The sequence below is a fragment of the Cyprinus carpio genome, chromosome A13 (assembly GCF_018340385.1).
Source record: "Cyprinus carpio isolate SPL01 chromosome A13, ASM1834038v1, whole genome shotgun sequence".
In the NCBI taxonomy this organism is placed as follows: Eukaryota; Metazoa; Chordata; class Actinopteri; order Cypriniformes; family Cyprinidae; genus Cyprinus; species Cyprinus carpio.
The window spans coordinates 21767671-21783028 of record NC_056584.1 but is presented as its reverse complement, the minus strand read 5'-3'; the positions used below and the strand labels follow the sequence as shown (position 1 = coordinate 21783028).

The 15358-nt window shown below is 34.8% G+C and overlaps 1 protein-coding gene across 5 annotated transcripts in view; it reads right to left on the bottom strand.

Annotated features, from left to right (window-relative positions):
- The window catches only part of LOC109074308 (adhesion G protein-coupled receptor B3-like), a 156034-nt gene that overhangs the window by 13358 nt on the left and 127318 nt on the right, over positions 1-15358 (bottom strand). For all 5 annotated transcript variants that reach the window (XM_042769364.1, XM_042769363.1, XM_042769365.1 and 2 more), the window contains 4 exons: positions 3740-3890; positions 1369-1438; positions 835-901; positions 273-358 (listed from right to left, as the gene is read on the bottom strand). In XM_042769364.1, coding sequence (XP_042625298.1) covers positions 273-358; positions 835-901; positions 1369-1438; positions 3740-3890 — 374 coding nt within the window. The remainder of the gene's footprint in view (positions 1-272; positions 359-834; positions 902-1368; positions 1439-3739; positions 3891-15358) is intronic.

Genomic DNA, 15358 nt, shown 5'->3' with positions numbered 1-15358 from the left:
ACAATATTATTTGCTAAAAGACATTTTAGAATGAAAATATCAGCCAACTAATTTCCAAAATTTCTAAGAAACAGGTTTCCTTTTTGACAACAAATCATACCAGAGGCAGTAAATAACATAACTAGTAGAACATATTTACATTTTTTTTGTAAATTGTCAGGACTCAGGAGCATCTTGTGAACCCAAGATACAGATTTGGAACAGAATGTATGATTCTGACATTTTTCATATACAGTATATGTGTTTGTGTGATGTATCTGATTGGCGCTTACCCTGCTCTGTGTTTTAGTTTCTTATCCAGGATCCCATCTCTCGAAACCAGTTTATTAAACACTAGAATACCAATCACCATGTTAACCTGTAACCACACACACAGTAGCACTGTTAGTGCCTGACCTCATCAAACTGCAGAAAATGACCAATACAGCTCAAGCACTGTCTTTAGTAATGACTAAATGTAAAAGCTTTCTTTAAACATAAAAAAATTAAAGTGCTTTCCAATGCACTTGAGAATTTTACGACTACCTTCAAGCTAGACTTTAAAAATGCGACAATATAGATATAAATCTACTGTTTTGTATTGTGTAGAAGCATGGTAGTGTGAATTTTTGCCACCATTACATTTTGATTCAGCCTAGAAATAAACTGCTTAATGATGCATATAAATGACTAGGGTCACAATCTTCAAACCGTACTACGATGGAGTGAGGCAATTTTCTATTTCAATGTTGGCACGGCAGACTAGTTCAGTAAATGACATAAACCATTATAAAGGCACTGGTGTGTGTAGTTAAGACTGGTAAATGACTGTAAATAAACAAAGTGTAAAATTACCAGCACCACTGCAGCAGCAGGTCCCACAAATGCATAGAGAAGACCACCTTCCAGAGATAGCCAACAGCTGCAAACACACACACATACACAACAACATATATCAGCAAATCTTGCATAAAAATTTAACATCCGACATCAGCTTAATGGGGCATGGGAGTACACAGTTGTATTGTCCTTGAGTGTCTGGGGATCTGGAGCCATATGTCATGGTTCCACATGAGAGACTTTTAGTATGGAAGAAGAACTCTAAAGAGATCTTAAAACACTGTTTATATCCAGGTATCCTTGGGAGAACTAGGTGGGACTGCTGCAATCTCATGGCTCTGAGTCATAACTTCATACTACTGTTTTAAAACACTGTTTATATCCGGGTATCCTCAGGAGAACTAGGTGGGACTGTTGCAATCGCATGGCTCTGAGTCATTACTTCATACTACTCTTTTAATTGGAAAGATTTTCATGGGCTATGTGCGGGGTCTTTTAAGTTTTCTGGGTAAACATAAATAACAAAGAAGAAAAAAAAGGTCATCTTACTACTGAGGTGTCCCGTATCCTTTTGCTTTTGTGAATCCCATTGAGATAGCGACCACTAAAGCAGGTAATCCTCAAAAGAGACATAGAAATGATTAAAGGCCACATACTGGGTAATCCTTCAGGAGTGGAGACATTCACAGCACATGTACAGTAGCTCCAGTAGGAGGTAAAGAATGAAAAGAAACTAATACAAGTGGTGCTTGTCCATGCAAAACAAGCTGCTATGATGCTAAATGATATAAAGGATATTTTTGGCTGTTTTATTCCTTTGAAAAGTGATAAACAGCTGACATTCAAAATGCATATAATTTTTCTATAATACAATTGTATAAAATATAAATTGTATTGTATTTAATAAAATTGCATATTGTTTGTGAAATGAGCGCAGGTAAACAATCTAATAAGAATCCCTGGAGTTTTACACTAAACCCAGCATGTGAAATGCAATTAGCACAACAGATTGTGAACAGAGAAGCTGAAACGATCAAACAGGTCTTGGGCTGAAGTATAATATCTTATCTGCTATCTTTCTAATCCTTACTCTCTATTTCTCCGTCTCTCGTCTTTGCTGGTCTTAAGCAGAACTGCCATTATGAAAGGGCTCTTTCTGCTCCTGCCACTGTCCCGTGATCTGAATATTAACACCGTTCCTCTCTCACTGGAGGCAAAATTTATTGATGCAATCAGCTTGTCTGAAGAACCAGTGAGGGCTCTTGTGGTGCCCCCCTCCCCTTGTTGAGTCTAAACGAAACTCCACCCCTAGCCACCAAGCAGTTTCATCCTCAACCAATTGGAAAGCACACTGCAGTGCACACAGCACCACTGTTTGTACCACAAAGTTAACATTTGTCTCTGGATGGCGAAAAAAGACAGAGTATCTGAGAAGGATTAATGAATTTGAACTGGAAACTGTCCATGATGATATGGTTGTTCCATCACAGATACAAATTATACCTGTGGATTTATAGTTTATCTGAGCTGAGCATAGTCTTCCAGATATTGAGAACGATGTGCCTCTTGTGTTCCTATGACCTGAATAGGGGCCATGCAATTAAGGAGACCAGCTGTTGGTTTTTGATCCTCAACAGATGTTTCAGATTAGTACTTCTACACTGAGACACTATTTATCTAACAAAAAGAAAAAAATACTCAAAGGAGATTAAATACTATTTACTTGAAAAGTTTTTATCAGACAACTAAATTAACAAAAAATATTACTGTATGGTTGTTTACAATAGAACATTCAAAGTAAAAAACATCTGGGGTAAAGTTTTAATTTTTTAAAAGTCTCAGTTGTGCTGCTTAATTTAATGGTAAAATCTGTGTTTTTTTTTTTTTTTTTTCAAATTCTAAAGAACAGCATTTATTTGAAACACATTTAATCATATATATAATATATATATTATATATTATATATTTATCAATATATATATATATATATATATATATATATATATATATATATAAATTTTTATTTTTTTTTTCAAATTAAATTATATATAGTTTTCACATTTTATATATTTATAATTATAATAATATTTTACAATATATTTAAACGTAATATTTATATATAAGAATTCTTTGAATTACATATCATTTTATTATATATAATTTTTGTGTCGTGTCATGCTAGAGGTAGACATTAACAGAGGTATAAGGATCTGGAAGGTGGCTGCTGGCATCCTTAATTTATTCTTTTTGTCTGGTCTATTCACTGCTTAGCAACCGTTGTTATGGCAATGGAGTTATGGACTGATACAAAAGCAGGAGCAACAAGTTCATTTGATAAAAGAAATAATTTATGAATTCCACCACCATTGAGTTCTGAGATACTGAACTCAAACCACTTATGATTGGCACATAACCATATAGATCTAAAATTTGATTCTTGTTAAAACCACTGTAAAACCGATGCATACAAGAAACATTTCACGGATACCAATAATTTAATTAATCCACCATCAGTGTTTATCAGAATAGCCAAACTAATAAACGGTTCACATATCTGTCTTTGTCTATCTTCTTCTGTCTTGTCTTTTTGCTCTGCACAAAGCAAAACACTGCAATGATGGAAAGAGAGAGCCTTGTCTGTTGCTAGGTAACTGGAGGGATGAGTGTTAGCTCTTCTGTAATCAATTTGATGTGTGCGTAAAGTGGTCCTGTATAAGAAACCCTGGGGATGTATGAAACATACAAGATGATATTTAAAAATTACCCACTCACATCGTCCACATTTGAGAAGTAAATAACGTCTGCATGATGATGATCGAGCAGTAAAAATGTACATTAGTGAAGAAATAGAGACTGAGAGTAAGAAAAAGAGGGAGAGATGTAAAGATACTGTAAGTGTTATGGAGATCCAAGCACTCACCCCATCCCAGGCAGAGGAAGCGTTTCCGGATGAGCCTGGTCCGAACTTTCCCCGTCACAGCCATATAGGACTGCCAAGCTTCTGTCAAAACCCAGCAGAAGGACGCCAGAAAAAAGAAGTGCAGAAATGCAGTTGTCATCGTGCATATGCCCTATCCATTTAACAGAGAGAGAGAGAGAGAAAGAAAAGGAACTGATAAAAAACACTGAAACAATCTAACAAGTCTAAATGAGGGTTTTTGGACTGTCAGTGGAATATCACATTGACTGAGGCTAAGTTTGGATAAAAAGTACTTAAATTCACTCAATTAAATTAATTAAAATCACAAGAAAGAAATCTGAAACTCACTGAAACCACCATGATTGAAAACACTGAGGTACAAATGGATCCCTCATTTCATCTACTCCCTTTGATTTTCATACAAGGTGCCATGAAAAGCTTTACTAAAAAACAACAAAGTTGCAGACAGATAACATGTTTCACTCCAGACTTGTCTAGACCATCATTAAGGGCTGGCCAGTTTGATGGTATGTACTGTGTTGTAGAAATGTGGTCTTGTGGATATGGTTTGGATTAAAAATTTATCTTAATTTAGTTTGGGGGGGGGGGGCTTTTATTTAGCAAGAATGCATTAAATTGATTTAAAAGTGACAGTAAAGACTTTTCAAGTGAAATATATATATTTCAAATAAGTGCTGTTGATTTGAACTTTCTATTAATCAAAGATTCCTGAAAAAAAAAGTATAATGGTTTTCCCAAATATTAAGCAGCATAACTGTTTTCAACACTGATAATAAGAAATGTTTCTTGAGCAGCATATCAGGATTTTATCTATCTATCTATCTATCTATCTATCTATACTGTTATATGTGTCATACAACCCACCCCGACCAACATCTCATGCTTCTAAATCCAAATCTAGGAAATCTCGCTGCAATTAGAACATATGTGCTCCAGACATTCTCAACACTTTGTCAACAACAGTGAGCAGTCAGAGAAATGTCTTCATCACCAAAACCACAAAATATTACCATCTTTCTCACCAAATGAGTATCTTCCTCACTGAATTTGGCAGTCAATGTGTTCCATTCAAATCGTTTAAGACTGGGATGATCAGCATGTGACAAAAACACCTCTCTCCTAAAAGCGGGGTTCCCACCAAATTTGACAAATTAATGCTTCAAGCCACTTACATTCACATTTCCATATTTTAGAGAAGATCATAATTAGAAATATATCTACTCACTTTAGAAATTTTAGAAATCTTACTTTGTTAAAACACATTAAGGGTGGTGAACTTGGAGACAAATCCACCCACCGGCTAGCTGCCGACAAAGTGAATCTGACAGAGGAAGAACCTGGATGCTCATGGCACAGAAAAGAGTTGGAAGCATAGCTGACATGAGCCAGAGACTAGCTGGACAGGACATAATGAAGTCCCTGCTTCCACCTGCTCCCAGTCCACCTGACGAATACTGTGAAAACGGATCAGCTGGCAGCATGCAATGGGACACCTGATGCTGATGAGCTCACTCACGCTGCCATAAAACCACAATTCCTCAGTAAAGCAGCTTTCATGAGCTCATACATACAACGTCTGAGAGATTCAGTTTGAAGTTCACAGCCAGTGAACGTCTAAACCAGATGACCTCCTGGACCAATGTTCCCTTTTACATGCACTGTTACTTGACCTCTATAATTAGAAGGGCATTATGGCCTACTTGGACAGTTTTAACTTTCACTGTTGCCTCTGTTTACGTAACACTATAAAAGAAAAAAGTAAATTGCCAACACCACAGTGTCTTCTCTATCAAATGAGGAGGCAAAGTCCTTACAGTTTTTTTTTAAATCACATTTTCTATGTGAAATAAACATTACTTGCATTATCAGAAATATATATATATATATATATATATATATATACATATACACACATATATATATATATATATATATATATATACACATACATATATATATATATATATATATATATATATATATATATATATATATATATATATATATATATATATATATATATATATATATATATATATATATAAATCTCATAAAGTTAGTGTTTCTAAGCATTTTACATTTATTCCAAAATAATAACTCAAGGCAGTAACAATTTAAACAATATATTTTATTTGTGAATTCATGTTCAGCTATTCTATGTAATAGTTAACTTTTAACTATTTTTGAAATTTTCAGATCATCAGTCATCAAAGCTAGATAAATATTGATCACAGACACTGATATTTCACCAAGCTGATTACTCACTAAAAACTTCCACAGATCATGTTTTCAGGCAATTTGAAGTCTTATTTTGACGTAACAAAGTGTTGTTTGCTTACTTTTTTAATTAGTCTTTTCCCATTAAAGCCATTATATTGTTAATTCAGACTGATTCATTCAGACTCACTCAGAGAAAAGGCCCCAGATCTACAATTACTCTACAACTTTTGGGGCTTTTTTTGGGTAATTTTTTTATTGATCTGTTACTGTTCTAAAAATTGAGGTCAGTAAAACTTAAAACTTAAAAACAACATCAACAACAACAACAACAAAAAAATACTTTTATTTAGCAAAGATGCATTCAATTAATCAAAAGAGACAAACAATAAAGACATTTGTTGCAAAAATAAAAACACTGATAAAAATAAGAAATGTTTCTTGAATGCCAAATCAGCATATAATCATTATTATGATTTCTGAAGGATCATGTTACACTGAAGACTGGATTAATGGCTGCTGAAAAAATCAGCTTTGTCCTCACAGGAATAAATCATATTTTAAAATACATTAAAATAGAAAGCACCTATTTTAAATTATTATAATATTTCATAGTATTACTGTTTTTACTGTATTTTTGCTCAAATAAATGGAGCCTCAATAAGTGTGTGCTAAATACAAAGCCACAACTTTTCAAAAATTTCACACTTACACGAAAACTTATCTCTGTCTGGTTATACTTTAAATTGGAGGTAGATACTTTAAGACACATACAACTGGATCTCATCACCACATTTTCAGAGACACTAGTGCCAAAGAAGAGCTAAATACATGTAGCAATACCAATCAAAACTGTTTTCCTTTTTCATTTCTAGGCATTGGATGCATTTCATTCTATTTCCTACCTAATGCTTGCTGCTCAGCAAATGAGATGGGAGGTGATGAGGCTCATGGCACATGCATGTCACCGCAGGACCTCACGACCATATGGGCCACTGCTAATGACTGATGTAGAAACACTTATGCCACACAGAGCATAAATTAACAACTATAAATATAGTACTGATTGACACTCTTAAGTAGCTTGCATGACTATTTAGGCTGTGTTTATTACTGCTGGTTAATGGGCAAGCGGTAGCCAACACAAATGGACAGTAGAAAACTATAAACAGAGCAGAAACAATGTACTTTTTTTATGTGTGTATATATATTCTGAAGGACCATGTGTCACCAAAGCCTAGAGTAATGGCTGATGAAAATTCAGCTTTGCCATCACAGGAATAAATTACATTTTAAAATATATTAAACAGAAAACAGGTATTTTAAATAGTAATGTCCAAAATATCACAATTTTTACTGTATTTTTGATATTAAAAATGCAGCCTTGGTGGGCATAAGAAACTTCTTTTGCAAACATTAAAAAAATCTTTTGACCACTAATGTAGATAACATCAGACAGAGACAAACAAGATGCATTCAGATCACATTTGAAGGTCACTGAAACCAAAAGCACCTAACCTGAGTGGGAATTTGACTTATATCTTTAAGTACCAAATGTACTATATCTGTATGCGTGTGGGTTTGCCTGAAGAGCTGGGCAGCAGAGGAAGTGGAGGGGGTGGCACACAGCCTCAGCTAAAATCCTGAGTACACACTGCCCTTTACAAAGGCAAATTGCTGGGAGATATTGAGCCCACTGTGTCTGTATCCATGGCAACAGAGGAAGTTCAGGAGAACAGTAAAGTACAACATAGCTGACGTAAAGGGAGGCGCGCGACAATGTCAAAGGGCCAGTGCTGTTGTGTGCAGATGGGATTCATATATGTGACCCTGGACCACAAAACCAGTCATAAAGTTCAATTTTTCTAAATTGAGAATTATACATTACATGAAAGCTGATTAAATAAGCTTTCTATTGATGTATGGTTTGTTAGGATAGGATAATATTCGGCCGAGATAAAACTATTTGAAAATCAGGAATCTGAGGGTGCAACAAAATCAAAATCTTGAGAAAATCACATTTAAAGTTGTCCAAATTAAGTTCTTAGCAATGCTTATTATTAATCAAAAATTAAGTTTTAATTTATTTACTTTTTTTAATCAAAAAAATATCTTCATGGAAATGATCTTTTTTGGCATGATAATTTATTTACTTAATATCCTAATGAATTTTGACCCATACAATGTTTTTTTTTGGCTATTGCTACAAATATACCCCAGCGACTTAAGATTGGTTTTGTGGTCCAGGGTCACATATGTGAGCGTCAAGACATTAACTATAAGGTTTGCAAGTTTATTTTCATACATGGGCATTTTCATACATTTCATGACTCTCTGGTGTAATGCTAGCTCACTTCAATAAGTTTCTGGACACACAGTTTGAGGTTGAAAAAATCAATAAGCCTACATAATGTGCTTCAAATTATGAGAAATATTAAATCACTGTAAACAGATGAGATTCATTTATGTATAGAGCTGGGTTTTAATTTATGAAACTGCATGTTTGAACACTAGAGAACTCTGTGCCCATTATTTGAATTCAATGTCTGTACACTTGAATAAAATAAAATTAACAAATACATTAATGTAATGAATTGAAAGCAACACACAAATGCAAAATGGAACACACACACACGCTTTTTGAATAGTACCTATTGTAGGATGGTCCATGTTTTAAACTCTTCTGGCACATTGTTTATAATGGTTGGAATGATTTATGTATGTATGTATGTATGAATGTGTTTGTTATTGCCTTAGTGTCTTAGCTGTGTCTGAGCTCATCAAGAAATTCCAGACAACTATGTTGTTGTTCGTTTGGCAATAAATAAATAAATATTTACTCAGTGCAACTTATAAAATCCAACTGAAAGATATGACACCAACATTTAAGGAAAAAAAATAGAATCAGAGTTGGAAAAAGGATCATCCCCTGGTGTCAAGTGTTTTGTTGAACCACCTTTTGCTTTAATTACAGCCTTTAGTCTGTTGGGAGATGTCTCTACTAACTTTACACATCTAGACTTTGCAATATTTGCCCACTCTTTGCACAACTGCTCAAGTTCAGTTAAATTTGATGGTGAATATTCATGAACTGCAGTCTTCAAGTCATTCCACAGATTTTCAGTGGGGTTTAAGTCTGGGCTCTGAGTAGGCCATGCAAGGACATTCACCTTTTGCTCCTTCAATCACTGTGTGCTCAGTTTTGCTGTGTGCTTTGGGTCATTGTCATGTTGGAAGGTAAACCTTCTTCCCATTGGCAACTTTCTGGCAGAGGGCAGGAGATTTTCCCCAAGAATTTGATGGTATGTTGCCCCGTCCATGTTTCCTTCTATCCTGACAAGTGCTCCAGTCCCTGCTGCAGAGAAACACCCCCATAACAAAATATCACCACCTCCATGCTTTACTGTAGGAATGCTAATGTATGGTGAGCTGTATTGGATTTCCACCAGACATATTGTTTGGTGTTGAGGCCAAATAATTCAATTTTAGGTGCATTTTAGCAAAGCTCAGTCGTGACTGCATGTGGCCTTTCCTGAGAAGTGGCTTTTTTTGTTGCAACCCTCCCTTACAAGCCACATTTGTGGAGAATTTGTGATATTGTTGTCACGTTCACACAATGCCCACTCTTTGTCATAAACTCCTGCAACTGCTTCAGAGTTGCTGTAGGTCTCTTGGTAGTCTCTCTGATCAGTTTCATCCTGCAGTTTCATCAAGTTTGGAGCGACGTCCTGATCCAGGGAGGGGCTGTGTTGTACCAAAATGCCTTCCACTTCTTAATAATAGACTTCACTGTGCTTCTAGGCATTAATAAAGCCTTTGAAATTTTTTTGGTATCCATCTCCTGACTTGTGCCTGTCCACAACTTTATCTCTGAGATCTTCTGACAGTGCCTTGCCACTATTAGTTGATTGTTAGCTTCAGTTGCACTACTAAGGCCTGAAATGCTTCAGGAAAGCTCTTTTCATGCTGAGCTAATCAAAATGACCACAGCTGATCACAGTTGAAAGTCAAATGGCTTTGTGTACCATTGAGGTGATTAGCTACACCTTATTGTGTTTACAAGTCATTTTTAGGAGGGGGGTGATCCTTTTCCCAACTCAGTGATTAAGTTTTTTTTTTTTCTCTGACATGTTGTTGTATCTTTCACTTGGATGTTATAAGTTGCACTAAGGAAATACAGCTGGATAAAAAAAAAAAAACTGTGTCTGTCTTCATTTCAGGCTGCAAATTAAAAAAAAGTGTGATTATTTTAAAGGGGGTGATTCTTTTCAAATTTAACTTTATTGTAACATGCGAGTACAAGTACAGTACCAATGAAATACACAATAAAATAAAATAAAATAAAATACAACTCCATGTTGCTAAAAGCTTGAGAATGCACTGTCAATCATTTTGGAATCAGATCCTTATTCCCTGAATCCAAATCGAATTGTGAGGTGCCAAAAGATTTCATTTCCCTTTATACATTTGTCATCTTACACTTCACCAAGGGTGATACTTTAAATAGCTCTGCTCTCTTGGTTTTCAGTTTACAGGAATGCATTTACGTCATTCTATCATATCACATATTGTGCAGGGACCGAGCTGTCAGAAAATATCTATAGAATACTGTGTTCCTCACAAAGCTACTAAACTAAATGGCTGGGGGGGGGGTATACCACCCCAGATAATATCTACAGATGCCAGTTGTCATAAGTTTGCCAGTGCAGTAGGTCAGTTTGCCCATTAAGCTGTCATTAATTATTTATCATTAAGCTGTTCAAACATGAAAAAGACTGACTCATTTCACCCCAAGGCAAAGTTATAGATAAAACAAATTAGAGCATTTTTTTTTCTTTTTATTGAAATCTATCTCTACAGATCATCAAAGTGGTTGATGTGTCAGAAGCATTCAAATCCTTGACTTTAAGCGCAATGATTTGATCCGTGAGTCATCCGTCGTGGTTTCTTATGAACACAGAATCCTTTCATTTCAGATGATTCTTCGAGGGAGCTTTAATATTCTCTTTGAAGATATGATTAAATGATTCCAAGAATAATAATAAAAATAATATAGCATAATCTAAGTAATTTAAAACCAAATATTGATGGGAATACAAGGTCACTGCACTCTGCCAATGAGATTCTACCAATTGAAATAAACCTCTGATAGTAGGAGGAAGCAAATTAATAAAATAATTAAAACATTAACATAATTACCAAAGTCATTAATTCACTACTGACATAGATAATTTTCCTCAGAGGCAAAATTTATTAAGTAATTAAGATGTTTTCAAAACATGAATCATAACTTTTAGATATCAGATATTCTGTTTCATAAACCATTTTGTTTTCAGTAAACCTCAGTCATTTTATTATTTTATCACTGATTTTCTCACAACCATCTAAACGAAGCCTGTTTAACTATATAGGAATAGTTTCCTCCTACAGAATAATTTTATGGAATTATTCAACAGCTTGCCCAACGTAGTCCATACTCGCTATATTCCAATATATTCTATATTCTTCTGAAACCATATTCTTGAAGGAAGAGGCTCAAATCTAAGCTGCTATATACTGATACCAAATCTCTGGTAGCAGTGGATGTTTGTAATAGTTAAGTGCTTTCACAAATCAGCACAATGTAAAGGAAGTGTTGATGCTACAAGGCACGGTTAAGAATCAAACTGGCATGATGCTGATATGCAGGCTAATTAAGCCAGACTCATTATGCAACAGAAAACAATATGCTTCAAATGGTCCTTTTTCCTAGTCTGGATATTTCATTGATCCTTCCTTCATTACACTCTTAAAATTTAGTACAATATCTCGTTTTACAAACTATTTATTCAACTCTGTCAAGATAATTGCTGGAAACGCTTCTCTCCTCACCAATTAATGTTACATACTCCCCACATTTACCATGAAACAAACAGCACTCTTCAGCTGTTTGAGCAGAGTTGTTTCTGTCCTACATTAATATTTATGACAAATGCTGCCACTTCAACAAAATACAAAAATATTGCTTTCCATTATTCAACAAGTGAATTAAAATAAAAACACAGACACTACAAGTAGCATCTAAACAATTCATAAACTACAGTTGCACCAATCTCTGCTTAATATGAGAATATCTAGAAAAGATACCACAAATAACCGCATACAGCATTTTCTTCTACAGTTTCTTTCAGTGCTGACTGGATGGACTATTACTAGTGTCATCGTTTACAAAATGAAAATTACACAGAAAAAAAAAGAAAAAAAAAAAAACTCAGTGAGGTAAGTACTTTTTAAATTATGAATGCTTTTCATCATGTTCAAACATTATTCGGATCGGTTCTCTTCAATCAAAATCCTTATATATATTTGTGTTTGGAAAGGTGCTGTGGGCTATCCTCATATCTTAGTACTTAAAAAAGTAAACAAGTCCCCAACTGATCAAAAGGAGGTTGCACATAAATTATAGACTCGTCTTGAAGGTGAAGATTAGAATCATTTTATGATGTTTTTACGTCTGGTGCAGAAAGATACTGAAAAATGTTTTGGAAAGCTGACCATCATTTTTTAAGAGAGCAGCTACAACATGATGCTTTTTTCCTGTCCTTTAAAGTCAATATGAAATAAAACTATCCATTGTAATGCACTTTCCTGGTCTTACTGTGCATGGTTTATCAGTGCACAATATTCAGAAATGTCTTTGTAATCTTCTATCAAAATATGACAATTTTAATTTTTTTGACTAATTAATTAGTCTCTGCAACAACTTTTGGCTAACCTCAAAAGGGTTGTGCATCATACAAGACTGAATTTAGAATTCCAGTTTAATTGCTGGATTAGAACTGAATTGCAGAATAGCAGTTTGAATATTAGGAAACAATTACAACTGATTGAAATTCAAATAAATTCATATAACTAATTTTTTGACCAGAAAAGCAAAGTTTGTCAAGACATGTGATACTAATAAGTGGTTGGTGTTGGAAAAGACAGAATGATAGAATGATAAAATGACAGATAGACACAGACAGACAGACAGACAGACAGACAGACAGACAGACACTGTGGCTGCCAAAGCATCATTTAATCTCGCCCATTCAAATGATCCAAACTCCACCGAGATAACTGAAGGCTGACAAACCTGAAAAGTCTCCTTTAACACTTTGACCAACTTTAAATTGAAAGTAAACATTCAGTGCCTCAAAGTGAATAAAGTCTGGTTCATTGTCTCTGCTGTTTCATTTGCACTGAAAGCTACTACATACTGGCATTCGGATCCTTCACAACGCACCACTGGATTAAATGGCATTTTTTCTTGCAGCTAGAGATAAGAGGAAGTCTCGGAGCACCATTTAATAATCCTAAAGCCCCATAAGACACTTTAGGTGCTGCTAATGGAATAAGCACAGACTCTGCGTCTGTCTGGCTTATTCTCTTAAAAGAACTACAGCACAGAAGCATCATCTCAACACACACTAGCAGAATACACATAGTAATTTCTCATGGGTCTCAAAAATGGTCTATTGCACAAAAAACATATTGACAAAAGGTCTATATTTATGCCATGTTTCAGCTGGAAAAGCTACTTTATTAAGAGCAGGTCTGTATCAATGTCTACTATTCTTTGCTATTTGTTGCATGTCCTCGGTATATCTTTCCAAAAACCTGTGTTTGATTCACTAACAACCTGCAATCCAATATAACGAGGCATAAGCATGTCTGTGTCTGGCTTCTACTTTCATAGCTGCCATTAGTCTAACCTTATGAAGATCCAGACACCAGAAAAAAGAAAAGCACATTTTAAATTACTGACAGGGGACTAAACTGTTGTCAGCGCCTTAATCATTTTGTGGGAGGATCATAGAAATGCTTTACATTTTTGATGCAATGAGGACGTCAACCCTTTGTACCACTAAAAAAATTAATCATTCTATAAATACAGATTTTGCTTATAATGATGGTTGTGGATGGGTCAACATTGTTTCATTTTCAATTCACAAATAGAAATACATATTTGCAGTCATTTGGGAGAAATACTGAACCCTCCCTCATGCTAAATGTAAAATGATGTAGTGTGGAATTAGAGAGGAAGATGGGAGTGTGTATGATCAACACTGACAGGCCTTCAGATCAGCTCAACATTTAGAGAAGCCGTAGGCTGAGTGCTTCTTCCTCGCATGACCATCACGTCATATGTGCGACCTCCATCTGGAGGCGAAAACCTGCACCCTCTGAAATACATATGCATCTTCTTCACCAGCACGATGAAGCAGGAATTACTCTAAATTGCTGCTTTGGAGCATGGCAAATGGCTGCAAAAAGAACTGGCAAGACAGTGATACACTGCAGAATGACATTTTACTGTCATGGTAACACAGACGCACTGGCCTTTTAAAATGCTGTACTGATGCCTTAGATGTGGACAGAGTGGAGGTCCAGATGTAATTATGGTCCATTAATGGTGGACCGGACCTACCGCACTGCTGTCATTAAGACTTGTGTTATACGTTCTTAGAAAAATTAGGTCAATAACCATACACTGTACCACAACAAGCCAAAGTAGATGCATGTCTAATACAAAAATAAATAAATAAACAAACAATGTAAATGGCATGTTTAATGGCAAGCAACCCACCAAAGCTCTGTTCCAAAAGGCATTATAGGCATGCTCCCAAACACAAAAGCTGTTCCAAAATGTAGGCAGCAAAACTATTCTGCCTTCTTATCTCATTTTGGCTAAAGACTGTATCATATATATTGTAATGCACCGCAATGCATTTAGTAAGTTATTCATCTGAGTTGATGGATGGATGGAAAGAAAACTGAAAAGCATTAATACAAAATAGTGATTTTTACACTATGCAAAGAAAAAAAATATTCAAATATTGATTTGAATAATGTACTGTACTTTACTATTAACTTATTATTGAATACATTTTCTTTGCACAGTTTTACGTTCATAAAAGTGCTTTTAAACTAAACCTCTGTTTTCATCGTTTCAAAGATGAATTTAGAATTATTGAGTCTCTAAAATAATAAAAATGGAGAGAATACTTTCCTCCATGCTGCCAAGTCTTCCAGAAACATCCTTATGTTTATTTAAACAGGAATTATCTATCTTACAACAAATCTATACCTGAAGAAGCATTGCTGTTTAAATAAATATGACGAATTTATGACAGTGTATGGGACTTATATATGTATATAATTTTTCTTTTTCATTTAAATAACAATGCTTATTTGCTTATTAGTAATGCATATTTAATTAAGTACTAAACAATTTGAATCATTTCAAGAAACATTACAATAAAAAAGAGAAAACATTGGTCTTTTAAAATGTTTTATAGAGCCAATAAAAGCTTAATTAACCCTTTATGCTTGTCCTAAATGCATGCTTTTATAACCCAT